At 43.4% G+C, this 26,688-nt stretch overlaps 1 protein-coding gene across 1 annotated transcript in view; it reads right to left on the bottom strand.

Moving 5' to 3' along the window:
• Positions 1-26,688, bottom strand: part of LOC146817266 (elongin-A-like) — a 522,392-nt gene that overhangs the window by 105,100 nt on the left and 390,604 nt on the right. The window contains exon 7 of the mRNA XM_085610852.1: positions 18,756-18,853. Within this exon, the coding sequence (XP_085466978.1) occupies positions 18,756-18,853 (98 nt within the window). The remainder of the gene's footprint in view (positions 1-18,755; positions 18,854-26,688) is intronic.

Below are 26,688 nucleotides of genomic sequence, written 5' to 3'. Positions count from 1 at the left end.
GTGTACATCCTGCAGAAGGTTCAGAATGCTGCAGCCCGCCTAATTCTGAACATTCCTAGACGGGTTTCGGTAGGAGAGGCTTTGAGGAAATTACATTGGCTCCCCATACAGGCCAGAGTCACCTTTAAGGCCCTGTGTTTCACTCACAGGATCTTCAATAAGAAAGGTTCTAGCTTCTTGCACCCCCTTCTTACCTGCACGTTGCCTAAGGTCCTTGGGCACGGCAAGTTGATTGTGCCTAAGGTTCGGAAGGTACAGGCTGGTGGGAGTTCCTTCGGCTTCCTTGCGGCGAAAGCCTGGAATGACCTCCCTGCTGACCTAAGGATGTGCCCGTCGGAGACTTTGTTTTGGAAAAAACTTAAGACGTGGCTATTCCACTGCCCCCTGATGGCCAGAAATAGGCCCTATGGTGCCTTCCATAGGGGGTTCTGGCTGCAGGGTGGGTGGGTGGTCTCTGGCCTAGCTGCTGGGTACTAATTGGTGTTCTAGCGCCGGGACACTCCGTTGGAGTAACCAGGCGCTCTATAAGCTGTATAATAATAATAATAATGTAAGATCAAAAAGGTGATCAGGTACTATAAAAACTCAAGTTTTGCATCCTAGTCAGAGAGGGACTTCGTGGTTGGAATATCACAGCAGAGGTCATTCAGTTTTGCATTGCCAACCAGTCTCAGAGCCGTCATTGGGGACAGCGTGAAGAAGTGGCCTTCAGCCTCTTGCGGTTTATTTTACAGTCTCGGAAACGCTGTGATACAGAATAGATGACTTGCTATTTCATAACAAAAAGAGGTATGCTGTGCGATCTATCTAATAAACTCGAGCACAGGCTTTCTATTACTGCTTTAGTTAAAACATAGCATAGCGCTTAGAAATAGCTTGAGGGTGTTAGGATGATAAAAATAACAATGTTAGAAATATTCCTGCTATTTTCGGTGAGAGTCATGTTTTGCTGCATTCATTTTAGCACTCCGTGTGCTTATCGTTCATATTTTATGCACTAGATTCGGATTTTAAAATAAACATTTCAAAATACATTTAGTGCTATTCTGAGTGTTATTCCACTACAAACAAGCATTTGCAATCCAATAGGTCTCGCATTTACGCAGGTATTGACACAGCAAATGACAATGCCATTTATTTTTGTTTTCGTTTTTAAAACACAAATAAAAGGCAGTCATTTACAATGCCACTAGCTTAAACTCGCGTTAATGTGAGACCTATTGCATTGCAAATGCTTGTTGTTGTGATGTAGTCATTCATTCAGCTATATTGTCAATCTTTTGCAATTTTAAAACCTTTTGGTTATAGTTTAGCTAAACCTTCTAGGAAGAAACCCTGATCTCAATGTGCGAGTGTCTCCATGGTTGGCATTGCAGCATTTGTGAATCCCTCTCATACAGGCCGATCTCAACACTGGGTGCACACAGTTTGTGTAGTGCTGTGAGTGATCTTTTGTTAATCTCAGTTTCCATCTGGTGGGAAAAGCATTCAGAGCAAGCACACTGTTTATCTCTGGGCCTCCCCCGGCCCACGCGATTATTAATTATTCTCTGAAGTGGATGCTTGGCTTTAAAGTTTAGTATTGTTTTACACTTCTGATGCAGTCAGCCGTTGCCTGGTCTTCATTGCGTTCCGACACTGACACAAGCGGGCTTCGCCAGTGGCCTGTGATTGGTGCTGAGGAAGCAGTCTGGGAGAAGAACTTTCACCTTACATCCTGCCAGAAAGTAGCATGGTCACAGAAGCGGGATTTCATTCACATGGAGAGGGTTTTAGGAGGTGACTTATTTGTAATTGTCACTTCACAGTTGTGCCAAAATCGAAGGCACCAAAACCGGATACCGTTAGGGAGGTAACTCCTAATGCTTTTTTTTCTGTATAGTAAAAAGGGGGACGCTTATTCAGCTGTCCGCGATGCACATAACCAGAAGGTAGGACTTACCCAAGCGAATAATTGCATTTTAAATGCACCGTTTTTTAATTTCTATGGTTCCATGGTTTGGCGTAACGTGCTTTTTATTTTTACACTAACTTTGTTTGAAAAAGGTAGAACTGTTTTTTTTTTTTCCCTGCTGCTTGAAGGATTTTTTTTAGCTGTTTAACCAATGGTTGAGTGATACGCATTTATAAGAACTGATTTACTGGACTGCATTATTTTATTGTACCATGTAAACCTGCCTACTCCCAGAGTCCTAATGTACATATTATGCAAATATTTCTTGCTCAAATCGGCACCGCTGTGACGCTCCATTTTGTTGTCGCGCTCTTGCAATCTTCTCAAATGCTTTTGTTCGACCAGGACTGTTTTGATCTCTTTATTGCACAACAACATAATGTTCTGGAGTGTGTTGTGTTTCTAACCTACTTAGCAGAGAATAGCTGCGTCTGCCTCAAGCCATCATTTAAAAACCTAGAGCTTTTGTTGACACGTTCTCATTTATATGATCAGAGGCATAATGCAGTCCCTGCGGCCAAAGAGAGCCCAATATCCTCCAAGCGTATGAGGGGGATGATAATCCTTCACGGACCCTCATTTAGCCCAAAGCTAGTGAATATCTGCGAGAGATGGGAGACTCACGGGCACTCGTTACTTTTGGAGGTTTAATTTTGCATTTTGTGTTACTACTTTATACAACTTTAGATATCCTTCAGTTTTATTTTAAAAGCAAAACTTGCAAAATGTTCGAATGTGACATGATAAGGTAAATTTACATTTACATACTTATAGTTTGTGATTTTTTTTTTCTTGCTGCTTGCGGATTTTATTAAACAGTCGTTTTTGTTGGTTTTTTTTTTAACACCTGGCGGGCGTCCGGGGTTGAGTGGGCTGCATTAATAGCGAAGACTACAAGACTCAGCTATACTGAGCTAATACCTACGTAAAAATATGAGCCGGCTCGGTGACTGAATTGTTTGCGTTAATCTCGCATTTGTCCCAGTTTCACCATTAACCGGACGGGAAACAGCAGAAACTTCTAGCCATCTCGAGAATAACCGAGTAAAAATACATGGACACTTCTTCAGATTAAAGTAGCCCTGAAAGATACAACAAGCGCTTGTCTGCCTTGTACATGCGCGTGGTGGGAGCGTGTGAGCGCGCAGAGGGAGCGTGTGAGGCAGAGAGGAGACGCCACGTGCGTGCACATCGCCTGTCCGTGCGCGCACATGGTTGGTCTCCCTTCGCACACTAAACCGACAACAATAGGTCTCGCCAAGGCGAGCAACGCGCATGCGCTGAATCGCTAGGCGAGACATAAAAAAGGGTTTGGAGTTCAAATATGTCCCTGAACTCATCTTATGAGAATGATCCCTACCAATAAATACTTCCTGCACAGTATGACTAAGTGGATTGTGTATTGGTGGCAGTCCAACTGGATTTCTAACTTGTATTTGTGCATTGTCCTTGCACAAGAGGGTTAGAAATTCGATCCCTGTACCCCCAGCTCTGGGGTTTGGGGGAGAGGGGGACAGATATGATCATTTTGGCAGCGGATGTGGGGCTCAAATTATCTGAATCCCTGAGTAGTTTTAATAAACTAAAAACAAATTATTACAAAGATTCAGATATGTCCATTTTAAAACTGGTTACCCACTCAGTTTACATAGGAATCCCCTGGTTTCTTTAAGTTTGTCAAGATTGACTCTTAAAAGGTTAATCCTCCCTTCTGTAATTTCTACATTTTGGATTTCATGCCAACCACAACACCCTACTAAAAGTACTATAAAAAAAAGAACGGGGCTATATTGGAAAGTGCTTGTTTGGTTTGCTTCCTTCCTACTGAATCGCTCAACGCATCAGACTTGACAACTCACTCTTACTCCTCACCAACAAGGTGTGGAGTCCCCCAAGGGTCGACCATCTCCCCCACACACTTTAAGATATATATGGAACAACTAACTGAAATCCTCAACCAATCGAACATTGCATACCACATGTACGCGGACGACACAACTATACTTAAAAATATCCTCCACAGATGTCATTCAACTAAACACTTTAGTCAAAACCCCGTCCTGGCGCTCTCAAAACAACCTCAAGCTGAACTCTCTGAAAACAGAATTCCTTCTTTGCTCCCCACAAAACAGCTTCTCACTCATCCAAGATTGGCTCAAGCACCTAGACGCACTCAATTGCAAACCTACCATCAATAAATACATGAAATCCCTTGGAATAACACTGGACAAGAACCTAAAAATGAAAGCTCACATCAGTGCGACCACACGCAGTGCGACATTCCAACAATTTAAACAATTTCTACCACCTTCGGACTTCAAACAAGCAGTACAAGCACTTGTGGTATCCAGACTAGAATACAGCTTGGTGACCCTGTCAGGGCTACCCAAAGCGAGAACAGCTCCACTCAAAACAACTCTTCCAGACTGGTAACAGGAACTAGATACTTCGACCATATCACACCATCGCTTAGATATCTAAATTGGCTTCCCCTTGAGGCAAGAACTCAACTGAAAATTGCCTGCCTCACACACAGAGCATTACATTTCAAATGACTAAGTTACCTGGCAGAAAAGATTTGAATCTCAGGTGGCAGCAGCTACCTGAGAAGTGCTAACTCTCACTCTCTCAGGCTTGAACCTCCTAGATTCTGAAACAAAACAACTCGCACACTATCCTTCTCCGGGGCAGGGCCAAGGATCTGGAACTCCTTACCACCCAAGATACGCACAAACCCATCAACCCGCTTGTTCAAAAAAGAGGTAAAAAAGATACTAATTATTAAATTCCTTGCTTAGTCTTCAGAGTCCTAGGACACAAGGGTTGCATCAAGGCCGGCAACTTTTAGATGGATCAGAGACACGTCATTTACAGGAAAACCCTCAAAGACTCTGATCCTCTGGGTACCTGGATCCGAAGAGTTTCAGAGCAGCAGCAAATACTGGACTCTATGACAGCTCTGTGGCGCATACTGGAGGTACCTAGTGGGCTAGTTGGACCCTAGGGACCCTCAGGATTCAAATTAACTCAATCTCCCAACTAAAAACGGCCACAGGGCGCGTTTACACAGTGGTGAAGGGAGGGGACGGGGCCTGAGTTAACGTGTGCAAACAAGCCCTGTGACGCGTTTTAAGTTGGGGAAATAATTCCCCTTCAATCCCGAGGGCCCCTGGGAGCTAACTAGCCCACCAGGTGCTTCCAGTAAGCGCCACTGAGATTTGTTGCAGAGAGGTGGTCCAGGCCGTGCCACTTTTTACACCTCTCTGCAACGCAGCTCTGTGGCGCATACTGGAGGTACCTAGTGGTCTAGTTGAACCCTAGGGACCCTCAGGATTCAAGGGGACTTAATCTCCCAACTTAAAACGGCCACAGGGCGTGTTTACACAGTGGGGAAGTGAGGGGACGGGGCCTGAGGTGACATGTGCAAACACGCCCTGTGGCGCGTTTTAAGAGGTCGTTTTAATCCCCTGCCCTATTATATACTAGGGGCTTACAGAGGAGGTCATGCTGATCACAGGGGGACCCCAACGCATAGTGTTCCCTAGTGTATGTAGGTGTTTTCACTGTATTCTGAGTGTCTTTTAACATACCACTGGCTCTAGGACTGGTTAGTCAGACTCAGTTACCACCAGTATCCGTCTGAAAAAGTTGAGGGTACAGGATGATTTTGCAACAAGGCTTCTTTCTGCTCTTCTGTTTGTTCTTTCTGCACGTTATCCTTCTTCCTGCACTTTTCTTCGTCTTTGAGGACTTCTGTTGCTTCTTTCTGCATTTCTTTTTTTTCCTTTCTGTGCGTTTTTTCTTCTTTCTTCACATGTCCTATCTCTGTAGGCATAGTTAGAAATTAGCATTTAAAAAACCTTTGAAATTCACTGAAAAAACCATAGGTTTCAGGCACGTTATAGTTAGGAATTAGCATTTAAAAAACCTTAGAAATTCACTGAAAAAACATAGGTTTCAGGGGCGTTATAGTTAGCTGGACTTTTCACTCGTGCAAAACCATTGAAATTCCCCCGTTATAGTTAGTTCAGCTAACTATAACTCGCGCGCCCGCAATGCACTGCTGATGACGTCACATATTACATCACTCATGACATGGTCAGTGACATCACTCATGACATCACTGATGACATCTCAAATGACATCACTAATGACATCATCCTTGTGATAGAGTGGCAGACCTCCTCTTCCCATAATATAACCTTTGATACACACATTCAAAAATAGAAACTACAATGTTCAAAACAATGGACATACCAATACCAGTTACAACAACCTATTCAGTAATTCTAAGATCCACATACACATCCACTCATTCACCAACAGTCCTAATCAGTCACTCATACATGTACTCACTCATATGTACTCACACACCTATACATCCTGTTACACAACACCACTCATCCATAGAGTTACACACACACATAGTCACTCATGCTAATAAAGAATCAAACATCCATTTACTTGCATATACAGTTATACACACACCACCACACTTAATTCTACAGAAACTTACACATACTTAATCTTTTAAACAATCACTGATAGAAACACATACTTATTCCTACAGGAACTCTTTCAATCTCTCACTCTCACATATACTCACTTATATACACCAATAGTCACACATACTAGTTTAAAACATATGTAGTTACTCATAAAGACACTATTCAGACAGTCTATCACTCACTAACACACCCATGCACACACTCATCCACCCATACATTCCTGCACACATGCGGTCTTCAACACATACAAACAGTGAGTCACTCATTCATGCACCTATGCACTACGTAATACCCCTCACCGAACCATACAGACACTCAGACTGATACTCAAAAAACCAACTAATAACCTATATAGACACTCATGTAGCTACTCACCAACCCATGCAGCCACTTATACACAAAGTGAGAGACTGATACAGATATTTACACATTTAAACATTACTCACTAAGCCATGTATTCACTATGATACACTTAATCAGTCAGTTATACAATCAATTTTTCAAAAACAAATCATCCATTTAGACACTTATATACCCATTTATTCTTCCATCGACCTTGAGATATACATATATAAAACATATGTAATTTTCAGAAAAACACACATTCACTGGATGATGTCATCAGTGATGTCATTTGAGATGTCATCAGTGATGTCATGAGTGATGTCACTGACCATGTCATGAGTGATGTAATATGTGACGTCATCAGCAGTGCATTGCGGGCGCGCGAGTTATAGTTAGCTGAACTAACTATAACGGGGGAATTTCAATGGTTTTGTACGAGTGAAAAGTCCAGCTAACTATAACGCCCCTGAAACCTATGGTTTTTTTCAGTGAATGAATATATATATATATAAAATGCTCCCCACTCCCAAAGGAAAGACCAACACTCACGTTAGGGGTAAATCTTGGATGTAATTGCACAATACAAACAAATGCGTTTCCGCGTTGAGCCTTCATCGGTTTGACAGCGGCCACCACACTCACAGCATTTTTTATGTCAATTACTCATCATTGTAAACACAAGGAGATGATAGACGGAGCGTTGAAACTTTTCAGACACTCACCCCCAGTCACAGATCTGAGTTGAATCCATTATCGTTCTTTAGCTCACTTGGCCACCTCAGCTCAGACCCGGCTATATGTAAATTGTTCTTGACACTGTGCCTCATGGGAACAGTCCAGCCCAAACTGCCAAGACAGGTCTTTCCTGAACTGGAAACAAGCATCCTGTGACTGGTTTCGGGATAACAGCCTTCATCAGCCAGGCTAGCTTGAATACAGTGGCAAAGTGAGCAAGGAGCCCATGTCTGGGCATACCCTGCCAACTTAGGGGGAACAAATCAAACACAAGGAGATAATCGGAGCACGGAAACTTTTCAGACACTCACCCCAGTCACATATCTGGATTGAATCCATCATCCTTTTTTAGCTCACTTCATCATTGACAGCGTAGAGGGACTACATTTACAAGTGATTTGCCTCACGCCATTTTGGAACATGCAATTCGATCTTAGAACAAATGATATGCATTTTTTCATGCAGCATGCATAACTTAAAATTTCACACTGGCGCATGTTAAACCACAGGTTTCATTAATATTTCCTCTTTAGGGAGAGTTATGTACATCATTCGGACTCTATGACATTGACCTCTGATACGAGGTATGTCTTATTTCACTGCACACCTTTACCTCAAGTTTCACACGTTGCGCGGACTGTTGTCCCGCACATACATGCACTTTTCTTGACCTCTCCGCGAGGTGTGTTTTGGGATTTTTCCTTTTTCTTGTGCATATCAATAGACCTCCAGTTGAGGTATATTTCACGTTCTTACATCTTCACGACTTAGTGCAATGTATAGACCTCTCTTGTGTTTGCCTCTGCACGTACATATTGTTACCCACATGGGTTTATAGTTTGGTTCTTGCCCATTAACTGTAGTGCATTGGTTTACGCTATACTGGGCGTTTTTGTCTCAACTTTGTTTTTTTCATGCTCAACACTGCAGCCCAGTACTGTTCTAATTTTTTTTTTAACTCAATTGTTTATTATATTATTGAGAAGTATGAGTTGTATATGGTATTTCTCTGCTTATCTTCATCTCGGTCATTTCTCGTGATGTGGATTGCTCTCTCGCATACTTACTTGGCCAGTTGGTGTACAGAGAGTAATCATTGATTGTTTCTCTTTCTTTTCTTTATTTCTTTTTCTCATTTATAGAAAGGAGGATGGGAAAAAGGTTGTTTATCTGTTTCTTTAAGATTTTTGGTTGCTTTCTTTCTCTCTACCTCTGATTTATTTATCTCTAGTACTCTCCTCTCTTTTGCGTTCTTCTAGCTTCTACATCTGATTCTATATTTCTCTTTTCGGTTTCCCTTCTGGAAGAAAGGAGGATATGTAGTATCTTGGTTATTGTGCCTTTCATGTTATCCACTGCTCCACCAGTGGAACCCTCTAGAGATGATGTAACATAGAAAGTTGGTGTATGAAACCCACAGTTGGAGAAGGGCTGAGCGCCTTGTTGGCTGCTCCTGGTTGGGCTGTATTACTGATCTTGTACCCAACTTGAATAAATCCTCATGAATCACTTCTACCTGCGTGAACCTGATCACTACAGTGCTTAAGCGATTTGTTAAATTGTTGAACAGGAGGTCAAGGAGCACAAACCTTATTGGTTGGCTTGACCACCCTCTTTGGGAATAGACCCAAGGACCACTGTGGAAAATTCATCCACAAGGGGGGAGAGAAGGTGGGGTAGGAGTGTTTTCCATTTGTGTGCTTGTCCTGTTTTCTCAAGGTGTACATTCATCATCTCTTCTGCTGTTCACTTTTAAAGACTTTACCCCGGAGATAAGACAAGCTTTCTCCAACGGCATGACTGCGATCGCCAGCTGGATGGCCCAGAACTTTCTCCAGTGTAATGTGGGAAAGTCTGAGGTCATGCTATTCGGAGGGGCAAAAACCCTGTGGACCCCTGACTGGTGGCCCTCCAGTCTGGGTCAGGCCCCATCCCCTAAACAGGTGGTGAAAAATCTGGGGGTCCGTCTAGATCATGATCTCACCCTTGCTCATCATGCCAGCACCACGGCGGGTTCCTGCTTTCATATTATTAGCCTCCTTCGTAAGGTGTTCCCCCTTCTACCTGACTATACAAGAAAGACCTTGGTCCAGGCCCTCGTTTTGAGCCGCCTGGACTATTGCAATGGCCTATTCTTAGCAGCCAACGAAGGAGTGCTTAATAAACTTCAGGTGGTTCAAAACACTGCGGCCCGCCTGGTGACTAATGCCCCCCCTAGAACCCCATCCTTGCCCCTCCTCAAGGCCCTCCATTGGCTTCCCATCCGGAAACGGGTGGAATTCAAGATTTGCTGTGTGGTGCACAAGAGTCTTCACAACCTCGGTCCACATTACCTGGCCGAGAAATTTGTATACCACCGCCCCTCCCGCATTCTTAGGTCTAGCAATCAGCTATTACTTCAGGTTCCTAGACATAACAAGACCAGACAAGGAGGTCGCTCCCTCTCCATCATGGGCCCACGTCTGTGGAACAGTCTTCCTCTTTCCCTCAGAGACTGCCCTAGCCATCTAGCCTTCAGGAAACACCTTAAGACTACCCTGTTCTAGTTGGAGCGCTGCTCTACCTGTTCCTTCACAGCTCCGCGCGGAGATACACCTTCGGGTGTGATGCTGGCGCGTTACAAACCCATAAATAAATAAATAAGATGTCAGTGGCATAGGCACACCTTTTAGTTAATGGGCATGCTTAGCACGGCACATTGTGGTTTATGTGAGTGCGATGACATTCACAATAATTATAGAGTGGGGCGATGGTATTCATGTTACTGGATGGGTGGTGTATTTTATGTTTGGTTTTGTCTCTAAAATGTTAAAGCAACAGAACATAAAATTAAAGGAGTCAGGAAAAACAGCAGCAACACACTGCCAACGTACAAGCAAACAAATTAACAAACATATTAAACAAAGGTTGTTGTCAGGTGAACTTAACTGAAAACTTTAAATGCAAAAACAAATATAAAGTTCATACTGAACACCGGGAATCCAGACAACTACTCCAAACATGAAATAAACAGTGAGTACCTCTGAATCAAAAGAGTCAGACAGACAGTCAGACAAGGCTGCTGTGTGATTTCATTATCAAGCTGCTTCCTAGGGATCTCTGTCTGGGCCTCAAAGTGCCATTTGCTTCTACACAAAGACAGCTATGGCAGAGAATGTAAAGATCACCACAACTCAGTGTTTTATTTTTGTCACTGGGAGAAAGGGTTTTAATACCAGAAATAACATCAACGATAATACAGATCTGTGCGTGGACAGGTTGGATTATCCACGAGATGTCAATGTACAGCTTCTTGCAATATGCTCCCCATTCTGAAAAGTTTGTGTTAATAGTGAGCTACAGAAATGTCAGATAAAGAGCCTTGTGCCCACAGTAACAAGATTTAAGTCAGGAATGGTTGGACTGAGGTGGATGTGAACTGGTCATAAAGCAGTGTCTCCCAATGTTGTAAGGAATATATGTAGGGCTTAGCCTGGGGCATAACACATATGAAGGATGCCAGTAGTTCAAGATGCCTCTGGAACCACCAGCGTGTCAGTCTCATTGGTCAACAAATGGCCTAACTTCCAGAAGATTAGGAGAACCGGAATCGGAAGCTCTTGATGGGCTAATAGGATATCAAGGATATTAATTCATACCAGACAGTGCTTTAGAGCACTACAAGAACAGTTCAAAATGAAGGGGCCTGTGAAGGGATATATTCTGTTTCCATTAAAAAATGAAAAGGAGTTTTAATGTTGCTTAGTGTCAAACTGGTCAGTCAGTGGATGAAAGGACAAACCCATGTGCAAAGTTTCACTAATCACAAGGTAATTAGTTATAGTAATGGTCTCACAATAAAGTGAGTCAAAAAACCAGTGGGTCAAATGCCTGCCCAATCCCATCACGTGAAGGTATTGTAGAGTGACGTGTTTCAGATGTTCCTGTGCCATATCACCCTACTTGCTCCCCTGTACAGTGACCAAAGAGTTGTATAGAAGAAAATGGCCCGGGGAAGACCTGCATACTTGATTAATGATTCGTTTGGTAGTAGGCCTCCTTCTTGGTAGCGGTCACCTAGGGTATGGAGGCCAGCAGCATTCCAGGCAGTTAGCTCTGCCGACAAAGTGGTGAGCTGGCCACAGGGAGTGCCAAGTGGAGCCAGCGCCGGAGCCGAAGAGGACACAGTCCATGCGAGATAGAGGTTCCGGTGGAAGCAGCGGTGTGCCACGGCTAGTTGCAAGGTGTCAGGTAGTTGCACTCGTGTGCAATGGTGGAACAGATGGAGGATGTCTAATAGACACAAAGTGAGCATTGTCGTTGCTATGTCTGCAAGCTGCTAGCTACCCATTGGAGTTGGGAGGCTAGGTAAAAATTTTCAAAGTTAGGCACTCCAAGCCCGCCCTGGTCTGTGGATAGGTAAAGCTTTGAGTATTCCACCCTGCAACAAGAGTTGTCTCGTACACATTCCCTTACTAGTTTTTCAAGAGTGTGAAAGAAAGAAAATGGAATTTATAGGGGGAGAGTAACAAAATAGAGAAGACGAGGGAGGAAGATCATTTTCAGGAGGGCCACGTGCCCTGCTACCGACAATGGCAACGTCCACCATAAAGTAATTTGTGCCCATAAGGACGTTTTGGCCCGTGTAAGACTCCCATCAAACAGATCCTTTGGGGGAATGGTATACCCGAATGCTCAGGTACCGGAACATGGTTGATTGCCAAGCCACAAAGGTCTAATTAATAGTGAGGTGTGGGTCAAGTAGTGCAGGATCAAAAGGAAACAGGCAGGACTTAGCCCAGTTGACCCTTGGGCCAGAAAGATCAGCAAAGTGGTCAACTATCAGTGCGATTACATCTGGGAGTGAGTGCACATCTCTAAGGTAAATTAGCATGTTGTCTGCATGAGACAGAATGAAGTCCGTTACCTAGTGGTATACCCCAATCCGCACTGCACTTGTGGAGTGCGAGTGCTAGTGGTTTTATCGCACGGGAGAAGAGTAGTGGGGAAAGCGGGTAGACCTGTCTGGTGCCCCTGCGTATGTGTACTGGTTCCAAGACCACAGGGCCTGTCTTGACTCTGGCCAATGGACAATCGTATAGTAGCTTGGCTAGTTGTGGAAAGTGACTCCCAATGCCATAACGTGATAGCGTTTCAAACATGAAAGCCCATTCTAGAGAATCGAAAGCTTTGGCCTAGTCTAGTACCAGCCATTCCCCCGGGGTCAGTGACCCGGAGCATATTTGATAACGTGTATTGCTGGCTGGTGCAAACCTGTTCAGGTCCGGATGGACCAGGATCGGTACCAGAGATGCCAGCCGGTCTGCTAGTATTTTGGCCATCACTTTGCAATCCGTGTTGAGCAGCGCTAAGGGCCCGTAGATGCCCAGGTCAGTGTAATCTTTGTCTGGCATAGGGAGGGATATGAGCAGTGCTTTGCAAAGGGAAGTGGGGAGACAGGAGGTCGATAAGACCTCCTCATGAAGTCTGTGCAGGAAGGGAGCAAGAAGTGGGGCATAGGCTTTGTAAGATTCGGCAGGGAGGCTATCAGTGCCAGGTGTCGTGCCAGTAGCAAGGGTTTTGATAGCTTCCTGTATTTCAAAGAGTGTGATATGGTCATCTAGTTCTGAAAGTTGATCAGATGTGATGCAGGGTGAGAGGAAAGATTCAATGTCCTGCAATTCTCCAGTGGAGTGGTATAGTGAGGTGTAATGGCTGGTCAACTCATGATGTATGTCATGGTTAGTGTAAAGCAGGTCACCAGTAGAGGCGCGGAGTGCCACAATATAGTGTCTACATTGATCTGAGGTTATCAGCTACGCAATCAATGAGGCAGACTTCTCAGCAGTGGCATGAGTCCTAGCAGAGTGCACCGCAAAGTTCAAGCAGCATAGGCGTTGCAGCCGCGAGGCGTGTTTGTGCTGTGCCTCCTGTAGGTGGGTGGAGTTTGCCGGGTTCTGCCCCATCTGAGACTCGAGGTGCAGGAGCGTGTGCTTGATTTGGGATATGTCTTTGTCAAGTTGTTTGCATATGTTCCAAGTAACCCTTAAGCAGTGGCCTCTAATGGCTACCTTTAACACATCACACTAGATCAGTCTGGATGTGGCTGACGCACAATTGCACTCACCGATAATATACAATAAATAATCACCGATGGCAGTGTGAAGTAAGGCACAAAAGAGGGGCTCTTAAAGTGCCGCGGTTTGCAAGCAACAGTTGGCAATAGCTGGGAGCCCGTGTCCCAGGCGAGCTGGAGCTGATGATGGGGCTAGGATCCGAGTGCGTACAGACTAAAAAGTCTGTGTGTGTGATGGTGGGCAATAAGTTGGCTGTGACAACAAATTGATCAATTTGAAAGTGTAGTTGATGTGGTGAGGATAAGAAGGAGTATACCCTTGTAGGGAGGTTGCGCTGCCGCCAGATGTTTACGAGTCACCAGTGTTGGAGCCAGTAATGTAGTGTTGGGTATTAGAGGTGGCTGATGTATAGGGTAGCGGGGGGTGGGTAATGACCGCCCAAGGTCAATGTTCAAGACAAAGTTACATTCTCCATCTATGAGCCACAGAATTCCACTTCAGTGTGAGAGGGTGTCAAACAGGGTATAGAGGAATGGGATCGGTTCTGTGTTAGGCACATATATACTACCTACAAGGATATGCCGGCCATTTAAGTGGCCCTTTATGAGCACATATCTCCGTCCGCAGTGAAGGGGACCCCATCTTCCCCCTGGTCTGATCAATACTCCTCTGGCACAAGAGAAGAAGTTGGTGGCATATACTTGTCCATGCCAGAGATTCTGGAGCCTAGCTGCTTCAGAGTGCGTTATGTGTAGAACAGCGCTTTACATAGGAGTAGACAGCAAATCGATGTGAGGGGGGTTGCATTCCGCACACGTTCCAGATGTTAGTATGTGTTATTTTTGCAATTGTTGAGTGAAGGATAGGCAGCCATCTCGCCCGAGGCAAGAGGGCTGCATATGAGTAGTGTTGACAGCACTCTGTGTTGAGCAGCGGGGCAGGGTCTCCTAAAATAAAGAAGTAAAGTCAAGAAAAAAGGCAGGGGAAGCAAGAAAAATATTGAATACCAATAGGGCAGGGGGACAACATGTTACCACCCAAACTGCTGGGCAATGTGCAACAGTCAGCAAAACAACAACAGAGGTACGCAAGGGGGTGGTGTAGTGATTAAGGACAGCACACCCTGTGCAGTAAAAATTTATGTGTACCAGTCAGCAGTAAGTGCATGGTGCTGCAGCCAGAAGCCTTCTTGCAACACAGCATCGACCACAGAATGACGGGAGCATACAATTAGGGAGAAAGAAGGCTGTGTGTGCATATGCCAGCTGCTAAAATTGGGAGGAAAAAAACAATTGGTAAGTAAGATACAGAGAAATCTACAATGGTATGTAGTTCATAGACTATACATCAAACGGCAGTCAAACAGCAACCCAGTGGCAGGGGTTTCAGCGATGGTAGTCTGGGTGTTGGATGGATGGCTGGCGTCAAAATAATGGAAGGATAATGAGTGAATGCAAAACCTCTATCAGACCTCTATTTCTTATATATATATAAATTTGACCACTGCTTCTAGGGAATCCGCCTAATGAAAGAGTTTTGTAGAGAATAATACAGAATTTTTTTTTCTCACATAAAGAAATGATATAGTGATTGTTTGACATTGCCAAAGCTAGAAAAATTCTTCATATATCTATAATGCAAACTGTCTTGGATATTACTTACTGACGGTTCCCTTTCATGTGCTATACAAGTTGCCTTTTTAATCTTATTTCTGTGTATGATAGGATGAATGATTGGTTTGATTTGGAGAGAGTATGCGGTTTTTAATGGTTGAGGATGCTGGGTTATGATCTTTAAGAATAATGCATATTTTTGACTTTGTATTCTTATTAGGTACACTATGGTGAATTAGTTCCATTATATAATTTTGTGATTTGTGAACTTTACTATGTCTATTTATGAATTTACATGTCTTGAAAATGAAATATGAAAATTATAAAATAATTTTAAAAAACTATGTTTCCTATTAAAATTGTTGTTCTCAATGGAGTTATGTGTAGAATAATTAACCTGTATTACAGTGGGGCTAAGTAGATTTTAGATTATTTACTAAAGAAATATAGGTCTGATAGAGGTTTTGCATAGCTCTTGTTTGCCTTACCTCCCCCCTCCTCTAGGACCTGAAATTAAATTAGGGGGTACCTTTTCTTTATTTTTGTAGGATAATGAGTGTTATGCACAGCCTTATTAGATTGCGTCAGCCATCTTGGCTCGGCAAGCCACAATGTCCTCTCAGAATCTACTCATAATAGTGGCCAGTACAGAACACTTTTGCTCTCAACTTTGATTGGTATTTGCCCATATCAAGGATGCCAGGCTTGCTTGGGTTTACTTATTGTTCGAGCATGAACAGTGAGAAAACTACTAAACATCTATCAATTGTGTCTAAAAGGGGACCCATCCTTGTAAACTGAGGCAACCTAAACAGCTAATCATTGAGAGAGCTCTGAGGGAGGGCACATTTTTGGATTACAGAATACCACCTAGTAAATTTGAATTTGCTATGTGAAGCTTTGTTTCAGGACATTTGAAGAACATGAACCTCAAAAGCTGGTGCAAATAGATAGGTTTCAGACCCAGCAATGTATGTGTGCAAAACTTGCTAATACACAGTCAGATATAACAAGCATTTGCAATGCAATAGGTCTCACAATTACGCGAGTTTGAGCTATTGACGTAGCAAATCATAATGCCTTTTATTTTTGTTTTAAAAACAAGGCACTCGTGTTGAGGAAGGATGTAATGTATTGATTTCTGTCTGACAGGAGCGTCACTTGCTGGTATGAGAGAAGGGCCGCCCGCACAAAGTGTGTGCAGATAGGATAAGGGGAAACGTGCATAGGGGAACAAAAAGAGCACTGAGCAGAGTACTCACCACTTGTGGAAATGCAAACAAACTCTTTCTTTATAATAAAAGAACTTCCACTTTGAGAACTATATTATCTATTACATTGCACACCAATGCTATCTATCAATGAATGTACATACAGGCCAATAGACCCGATTCCGGTGGGAGACTCCTGATTTATGAAGCTTTATTTTAGCTGTCTCCTATCTGAAATTGCCTCTGCTTTAATAAAGGTAAATAGGGAAAATCCATTATCCGGACTAGCGTGCTACTCACCGAAAAAACGCTTCAACACCTCATCAGTGGTTGCAAGCGCTAAATAAATGCAAACCTTTTTCCCTCTATCCCTCCGCTATCCTTCTCAATCCAAATAACTGACCAACATATCAACCACTCAAATTACCTTCATATTTCACTATACTAATTCACCACTAATTCTTTATGGCTTCCGGAGTAGCGTGCTACTCGCCGAAAGAGCGCTCAACACCACATCAGGGGTTGCAAGCGCTATATAAATGCAAACCTATTTCCCTCTTCTATCCCTCCGCTATTTTTCTGAATCCAAATAATTAACATATCTACCACTCAAATTACTTTCATATTTCACTATACTAATTCACCACTAATCCTTTATGGGTTCCAGAGAAGCGTGCTTCTCGCCGAAAAAGCACTTTGATGCCTCGTCATGGATAGTAAGCACTATATAAATGCAAATGCACTACAATTATCCTGAATTGTTTTTCAAACTCTCCCACTTTCCTAGTCTGAAAAGTTGGCATGTATGACAAGTGGAATTGCCTGAACCAAAGTTATTATGGTCAGAACCTTACAACGAAAGACAAACCATGAAAACTAATGGCAGAAGTGGGCTGATCCAATCCCCCACTGTATCTATACTACTTATTGCACGTCCCACTTTCTCTTTACTAAATATTACACTTGAATAATTCAGAACAAGAGGCGAATAAAATCAACTAAAGTCTATAACCAGACCTAAAAAAACATACTTTGCACGGACTCCGCACACACCGTTGCTCTGCAGACCTGTACATCAACAAAGCCCTGGACCTCTCTGACACATGCCATACCTGCTGTGGCAGAGGAAGCTACTGTCCTGCTCACACAGAAACCAAACCGGCTTCTCAATCCGGTCACCGAAGCCATCATCAGCATCCTGGTGTACCCTCCGCAGCAGAGGAAACACACAGAACTGACTCTCTTCACAATTAATCGAAGACACACGGACGGCCTCCAAAGAGGAAGACAGATTAACGAAACCAGCTTACGGTTCCTGTAGGATGCCTGACAATGTAGGAGGAGCCGTGTCCTCTGCAGCGGCCATATTAAGGACCGTCAAAAAAATCGTCATTCCGTGGTTGTACATTAATAAAACTGTAGGTGCTTTGTTCTACAGGTGCAGCCTCACATGGCCCCAACCTAGGTTCTCCCTATGCTTGCTGGTTTTACCCACTGGTACACGCTATCAATTACAAATTATATGCACATAGGTTGGTAGCACAACGGCAGACATGTTCGAGTCAGGCGATCAGTTGCATTAATTTCTTCTTTACGCTCATGGTCAGCACCTATTGTAGTTTCCGTTCGCGACTTCTGGGCTTCAGTTATGGGCACGCAATCGATATGCTTTGTTGCATGCTCCTACTAATGGCAACAAGTAAATACGAATTATTCTCGTCCTGATCGCCTTATCCAAGCATTTCAATTAGGGTATTTCAGTAACACCTGAATCTGCTCTATTTGCTTTATGTTTGCCCACGAAAATCGAGTTGCATTACTGAATTGCCGGCATTGAAAACGAGTGGTGCGCACGCGTGCGCCAATGCGAGCCATATGTTTTCAATTATCGCGTCCGTGTCTGGGCAAGATAATTGAAAACATATGGGCTTTGGTGCGCGTAACAGACACCAATAGGCCATGGGCGGAGCAATGCGCACGCCTTTGGCCTATTGCATGCTCTGTTTAAAAACAAATACGCACGCAAAGTCCAATAGCGGAACCCAAAAGGAACAGCACACGCACGAGCGTGTGCGATTCCAGGGTCCGTTTTGGAATCCTCCACAAAAGGGCTCACGCCGGCGCAAGCAGTGCTGCGCACTGCATCGCTAGGGGCAAGCCCTAAAAATGGCATCCGCCAGCATGAAACTGTGTAGCCGTTACTTCCATCAACCTTGCGGCTCATTGACTAATTGCTTATTGAAAGGAACTGGGGTTGCAAACATGTTGGTGCTACAAAGTTACATTTAAAATAAAACATAGGTAACATCTAGCTAGGATTTGGGAAAAATTACCGGATTGCATTCTTCTATTCTGTTCAACTGTTCTGGCGTACAACGTTCCAAGACAGGTTCAAGGATTTCAAACGGTACTCCTCCAACTTCATGCAATACTAAAATGCAAGGGGGTGTATTTCAATATTGATTTTAGAGCCAGAATTCAAACATGATTTAAAAAAATGTTCATGAATAAATTACAATGCTGTTATGTTTTCAACGTATGCAAAGTGCTAAAAATAGTGTAAACTTTACCAGCAGGCAGGTCACATACCATGAACCCAATCTGTAATTTGCTATCATTTGCATCATACGTTTTAAAATAAGTAGACCCCTCTCACATAAGGGCATTACTTATACCAGATTTGTTTTCAATTCCTATAGCAGCACATCATTTCTCCAAAGTCGTCCTAACGTATAATAATTCCTTTATGTGGCAATTCAGGAAATCACCTTGCCAAGTGTTGTTGAAGCAGAAAGTAACAGGAAGGCAGTTGTAGATTGAAGAGCCTTTATTAACAGAAGATCCCGGCCATCCATCAGCAGGGCAGCATCCAACTTGACAGTACATTCAAGAGATGCCATTCCATCCCCTTGGTAACATACAGCGCATGCCATCATAGTGGCACCACAGCTGTGATTACCAATGAACCCAACTAAGTGGAATACCACACACACCTCCCTCCTTTGATAAACAAAGCAAAACTATCAAAAAAAATTATAATAATAAAAAATGTAAAAAAGGAAACGCAGCACTCCGAAACAACAGTGAGCAATAGCAACCCGCCAGAAAGATCACACAAAATTTACTAAATGCCCAGGTCTTTTAACAGCACGACCAGACGTCCGTGTGACCACACCACCCTCTGACTCAGATGAGTTCACAATATTACCTCCAGCACCTTTAAGTACAACAATTTTGTTCATATTCCAAATGCGATGATCTTGTGTGCGTACAGCATTATTAAATGTTTTAACAACAAGAATGGGTTTTGAATATTTAATACCACTACCCAAACCTGGACGCTTGACAGCAACCAAATACCAAACTTGCACATTGAGTTTCTTCACAGAATGTTTATCATCAAAATACTTCTTCCTCTGCACAATTTTCCCTACTTCTCTTATATGCCAATCCCCATCATCACCTCTTTTTCTGACCTCCCTCTCAATTCATTGATCCATGGAGGTTCCACAAATGTGCTTGGTAACCGCCCCCTAAAGAGCTGAAAAGGAGTTTTGCCCGTGGTGCAATGAGGAGTAAACATATACACTTCAACCTGCTTTAACAATTCCTCTTTCCAGTTAAGAGTATTCGACTTGGCAAACGCAATGGTTTCCTTGCGATCTCTGTTCAGTCTTTCCAGTATCACATTAGTCTCTGGATGATAGAGTGAGCTCTTTTTGTGATTAATAGATCTATCAGACAGAAACTCACTCATCTCTTTAGAGATCAAATGCACTCCATTGTCAGTAAGGATTATGCTAAGGAACCCTTCACGGACAAAAAGAACATCTAAGAATCTGATCACATCTTTACTCTCAATGGAATTGGAAATGCAAACTTCTGGCCACCTGGAGAACGTCGATGACAACAATGACAAACCTTTGCACACCTTCAGCATGAATTGGTCCCAGGATGTCTAAAGCAATCTCACACCAGGGACCCTCCGGTAAAATCCTAATCTCCATGGGGTGGCAATGAGTTTGATTTGTCTCGTCACTGAGTGCACACAAAGAACACTCTCTGATAAGTCTTTCAACCAACTTATCCATACCAGGCCACCAGTATCTACACTGAAGCCTCTCCTTACATTTAGACATCCCAAGATGAGACATGTGCATGCTCAATTAGCTCCACCCTCAACTTCTCAGGAGGAATCAATTTCGTCCCCCTAAACAGTAGTCCCTTATTGACACGCAGTTCATCCTTGACCTTCCAAAACGACTCACATCCATACGGACTTTCTTGGCATTCCAACCATACTCCAAAAGACGCATCACTTCCTTGAGAACACAATCAGTGGAAAGTGCATCTCACCATGCATCTTCCTAAATGGTTTTGCAATCAACCAGGCACACAAATTTATCCTCTTTGTTAGGAAACTCATTATCATCAGATGAAGCATCCTCAACAGAGACCAACCTGGAGAGCGTGTCTGCAATAGTATTCCTCACACCCGAAAGGTACTCCAGATGAAAGTTGTACTCTTGAAGAGCAATTACCCACTTGGTAATCCTACTGGAAACCTGATGCAAACCCTTCTTTGTAAAAACCTCAATGAGGCGTTTATGATCAGAACGTACAATAAACCTTGAACCCCATAAGAAATTCTTAAGCTTCCAGACAGCCCAATGCACAGCCTCTCTCTCAATCAGAGTTTCAGCATCTTTCAAACCACGGGAGATAAGCATGATGGTATTGACACCATTTTCACTTTTATGTTGTAAAACACCAAGAATTTTGAGGCTGGCATCAGTGGTGACAAAGGATTACTTCTTGGGGTTAAAACTCTTGAGTTTGAGCGCAGCACTCTGAAACTTCTTGGGATTAATGAATTCCTCCTTACACGCTCCATCCCACAAAAGCAACACCTTTCCTCAACCTGCACCTCATATTGACACTTAACTCAGCAACATTTTTGAGAAATTACCCATAAAACTCCACCATGCCTAGAAATGTCATCAATTCCTCACGTGATGCAGTTGAAACCATTCTAGAAATAGAACCAACCAACTCACCTTTGGGAAATACCCCATCACCAGAAATGGTGTGACCCAAGTAATCCACCATCCTCGTGCCAAACTTGCATTTTTACGCTTTAATGGTGAGATTAGCTTTAGTAAGCCTACCCAACACCTCTCGCAAACACCTCTCATGGTCAGCCTCACCATTCTCAAAGACCAGGATGTCATCCTGGTAAACACAGACACCACGAATGCCTTTTAAAACTCTCTCCATGACCCTTTGTAAAATAGAAGCAGCCGAAACCAGACCAAAGGGAAGTCTGGCAAATCTGAAGGTGCCAAAGGGGGTCAAAAAAGCTGTCCAATCCCTCGACGACTCAATTTGATCTGGTGATATGCTAAGGTAAGATCAATGGTATTAAAAACAGTAGCACCCCCAAGCAACAGAACTAGTTCTCTTATGTTGGGCAGGGGATATCTATCTACAATGACACACTTGTTGAGGTTTCTTAAGTCCACACAGAGGCGTAAACTACCATTGACCTTCCTGGTGGCATCTACAGCCGCAAGCCATTCTGTGGCCTCCACCTCTTCTATAATGCCACCATCCTTAAGTTTTTCAACCTCGACACCCATCTCATCACGAACAGCAATAGGCACATTCCTCACCTTACAGTGTACAGGTTGAGCATGAGCAACCAACTGTATTTAGTGTTCGTAGTTCACCAAACATCCCAATACCTCCCTGAAAACCTGTGGAAACTCTTCTCATCCACACCACCAAATCAGGATCATCCAACCCATCAACAGGACATGCCGCGTCTTTGTCCTTTAAACAAATGGGAACCGGACCACTGGGATCCAAAATGACTCGTAAGTCACCTTGATGTGATCAACTTCTAACACTGTCACCCTTTTGAGAGACAAATTTTCCCAGAAGCTAACCTTTTCTTATACTCAATGACACCCTCAAAGAAGCCATGCAGTTTGATAGGCTCTCCCCCATAGGCACAAGGTTTAATGTCAGGTTGGTTCAGTTTAACCTTACCATGGAGAGATTTTTGATAAAAACTGTAGGAAACAATAGTTATTTTTGCCCCAGAGTAAAAAAGAACATCAGTTGCCTCACCATGAACACTGATCGTATCCACTGGTGAGCTTTTAACTGTGGAATTTTCATGGACTTGTAAAACAATTTGACCACACACAAAATCAGCCTCTTCTTGCACTGAATCAATACCCAAAGACACCTCTTTAACTGAAGGTTTGGGAATATTAGCTTTGCAAGCAACTGCAAAGTGTCCCTTCTTTCTACATTTCGTGCAAACTGCCTTTATTGCTTGACAATTTCTGCCATTCGCTAAGCACCCAACTTGGTTGCATCTGTAGCACCTCACATTAGCAGCAGCCCTGGAGCTGTCATTGCCCTTCTTTACACTCTTTACTCTTTTCTTTAATAAGATGAACATTAGCAAAATCATTCTCATTTTTAATTACTCTTACACATTCCATGGAATGTTCCACCTTCTTTGCAATAGCAAAGCCTTCATCTAACAAAGGGCCATCTTTTAACCACAACTCATCACATACCTTTTCAATCATGCAACCAACCATAAATTGATCACATATGCGCTCATCCACCAAAATTACAAGATGATGCAAGCCTGTGAAGGTCAGTGACATAAATCTCAATAGAGTCCCCTTCACCTTGGTGCCTTCGTGCGAAATTGTACCGCTCCAAAATGGTGCTCACCTTTGGCAGGTAATGTCTGTCAAGCTTAAGGACACACACCATATTCAACCAACCCCTCAATATGCGCTTATGGTGGCATAGGAAGGTGATCAAAAACGTCTTGACCTTCCGACCCAAGACAGTGCATAAGCAGTGCTGTTTTACGCTCCGCACTTAACGTTGCACAACAAACCTTTGCATATCTCTCAAAAACTCTTCTCCATTTCATCCTCTTAATAGGAGGTGCACCAGGAGTGGATAGAAAAAGTGGAGGAGCTGTGATGTTTTGCATAGCTGTCAAGAAGGCACCGAGGTGTGTGGTATTCCACTTAGTTGGGTTCATTGGTAATCACAGCTGTGCTGGCACAAGCTGTAGTGCCACTATGATGTCATGCGCTGTAGTTTACTAGGGGGATGGAATGGCATCCCTTGAATGTACTGGTCAGCTGGATGCTGCCCTGCTGATGGATGGCTGGGATCTTCTGTTAATAAAGGATCTTCAATCTACAACTGCCTGCCAGTTACTTTCTGCTTCAACAACACTTGGCAAGGTGATTTCCTGAACTGCCACACTTTCGTGCCAACTACACCAGTGTGGCAATTTAGGAAATCACCTTGCCAAGTATTAAAGCAGAAAGTAACAGGTAGGCAGTTGTAGATTGAAGATCCTTTATTAGAAACCGTTCAAAACAATTCCCTTACAAAAAAAGAAAAGCTGCATTAGCCCGGAATGCATAGAAACATGCAGGAAGATTCTAGCTTTTCTCTAAGGAGTGCCATAAAAACATGTTCTCTATGGTTTTCATTGTAAGCTAGAAAAATAGAGTAGAAGAAAGCAAAGCAACCCTGCGAGGTTTTCACTAGGGGTCCTACGATAGCGCTTCTAATGACATTTGTAATTAAGGGTGCTCAGAATTGTAGTAGTGATTTATATACATCTAAATCGATTCTATCTGGCCCCGGTGCTCTCCAAGAGTTTCACATTCTGTGGCCAGGGTGACATCTGAAACATCAATTGTTCTTTTTAAGGCAATAGCAGCATTCAAGTCGCTGGGTACCACAGTATCTGTCAGAGCACTGGTGAGGTGGGCCCCTGATCAAAAGATATATGAAAAATGCGCCACCCAATCATTAGTTTGTATCAGCGACTCCATTTTTGGCATTTCATCTCACAAAAAACTTGGCGAGTTAACAACCTGTCAAAAAGCTCGGGAGTCTTTCAACGAGCTTGCTGCCCTAAGATCTTCCCAGGCCTTCTTTCTTATTTTCGCCCACTTAAGGTTATTGCTTCTATGTATGATTTCCTAGCCAGGGCTACACCTGCTTTGTCTCGTGGACATTTGGCAAGTGCTAGTAGTGACCTGTGGCCTTTGGAGCAGGTATTATTAAACCATCTAGGGCTGGCACTGGCCTTGGTAACAGTTTTAGTTAGCCCAGCTGTCATGTAATGATTTAGGATGGCGTCGGCTTCTATGACTTATGCAGGATTTGTATGAGCCCGAAGGACCGTAGCAATTTCGGACTCATTATTAATAAGGTCCTAAAAAAAAAAGCGTCCTAGTCCATTCTCTCCCATTTGATATTAACTCCCTTGTTCTTACTGAATTCTAGTGTTTGATGCTGCGCATCTTGGGGGTCGTAACGAAAATGCAGTTGGAGTTCCAAGATTAGGGGGTTGTGGTCACTTATGCAGCTAGGCAAGACATTGCAACCAATATAAGCCGACGCCAGTTCCTTGGAGATTAACATGTGATCAATAATAGATTTTAAATCCTGCCCCATAAATGTTGGGGGTCTGCCAGGATTTAACATGATGTAGATCTTGGGCGAATATCAAATTATTTGCGGATAAGACTCTGTTCAGTGAGTCCCGCATGGAGTGTACCTAAAATGTGTGAGGGATTGATCTAACTCATCTGTAATACCACATTTAGACATGACTTCAGGACTACACATTTGGATGTTAAAATCACCCACCCAAATTGTTAGTAAATCCTTCTTGTGCTCATAATACACTTTAAGTAAGGTTTCCTCCAGCCCATCTATCACCTTTGTCACTGCAGAATCAAATACATTATTGTAGAAGTTTACTAGTAACAAATACTAAGATTAATGCAGTCTCACAAGTATGTGAAAGTATGGCGTGGAAGTAACTTCATGGGCTTTAGAGTCTGCAAGTGTTACTAATATGAAGGTGACCAGGCCACCTTTGGCCTGGTCCGAATTCGAAGCAGTAGCTGGGACATGATAGGTGGCATAACCATCTAGTTGGGGTTGATCCAACAGCCAGGTCTCTTGACAGCAAATTGTTAAGTGCTGGTCCTAAAGTCTTCGCCAGTCAGGGTTGTTTAACTTTGATCAGAGTCCACGAGATTATGCTCCAGCTCTTATTCGGGTTCGTTATGGTAGAGTGCGGACCTTGAGGAGGCCTGCGAGGAATTACAAAGTCGCTGGGTTCCACTGGGTGGTAGGTGTCTTGTAAGAGTCAATCTAGTTATTCCAGGGATGAGAGAGCCTCAAATCTATCAAAAATGGGAAGACTGCTTTGCGGGTTTTCCGGATGTTGAAACCTGGGCGCCTCCCTTTTTGTCACGCTTATTCAACCACTGACTCTTACCATTTGTGTTCCACAGAAGGGGAGGGGGGCGGTTGGGCCATAAAAAAGCAGAGGGGCTGGGCTCTGATACCATCAGAAACACTGGCTCTTTTGAGAAGACAATTAAGTAGCGACTGGACAAAGTCTGGTCTCCTAAACTTTAGGATTACACAGTCACCATTTGATGTTTTCTCCCATGGTCAACACACGAAACTTGCCTGGCAGTAATTATATCTTTAGATAAGTCTCTGGACTAACCAGTACACTTCTTCAACCAGTGGTGAGCCTCGTTCAATAAGGAGATGTAGCATTCAAACAATGAGGTATTGATAAGTGTAACATTTTCTAACAATTGTATAGGGAGTGCACTCTGGAGGTATGTGGGGTTGTACAACAGGGGCTTCATTCCGGTACGTAGTACAGAGCCATCATTTGGAAAGCCCTTGAGGTCAGGGCCTCGCTGCTCTGGAGCTGGTGATCCTCCTTGGGGACATGAATTGGGAACAGCTACACCGGTAGCCAGTGGTACATGCGAGTTCACAAGTTCGGCGCTGTCGTGAGGGAGACAGGACAGGGATGCAGGGTTAAATTCCTGTGCATGGGCTGAATATGCATTTGTATAGGACGAAAAGGTATCAAGTTTCTCGAAAGTGGCCAGTTTAGCTACAATTAAGTCTTGCCGGCACAGGAAAAATCAGATTTAGGAACGGCTCGTGGAGTAATGTTGGGGGGCAAGTTCACGTTAAATTCAGTTAAGTCAACATTAATGGGGTGTACATCAGGTTGACTGATCTGGGGCACCAGATCCCTTCAAAATAGAGTCGAGACAAGTTTCCATACGGACTGTTTCTGTTTCCATGGCCCCCATGACCCATGTCGGATAATTTGTGAAGGCGTTGGGATTGGTGCCTGTGCCCCCTGCTGTCCCACTGAGT

The sequence above is a fragment of the Triturus cristatus genome, chromosome 6, assembly GCF_964204655.1.
Source record: "Triturus cristatus chromosome 6, aTriCri1.1, whole genome shotgun sequence".
Taxonomy (NCBI): Eukaryota; Metazoa; Chordata; class Amphibia; order Caudata; family Salamandridae; genus Triturus; species Triturus cristatus.
The sequence above is the reverse complement of the archived record's forward strand: the minus strand, read 5'-3'. Positions and strand labels throughout refer to the sequence as shown.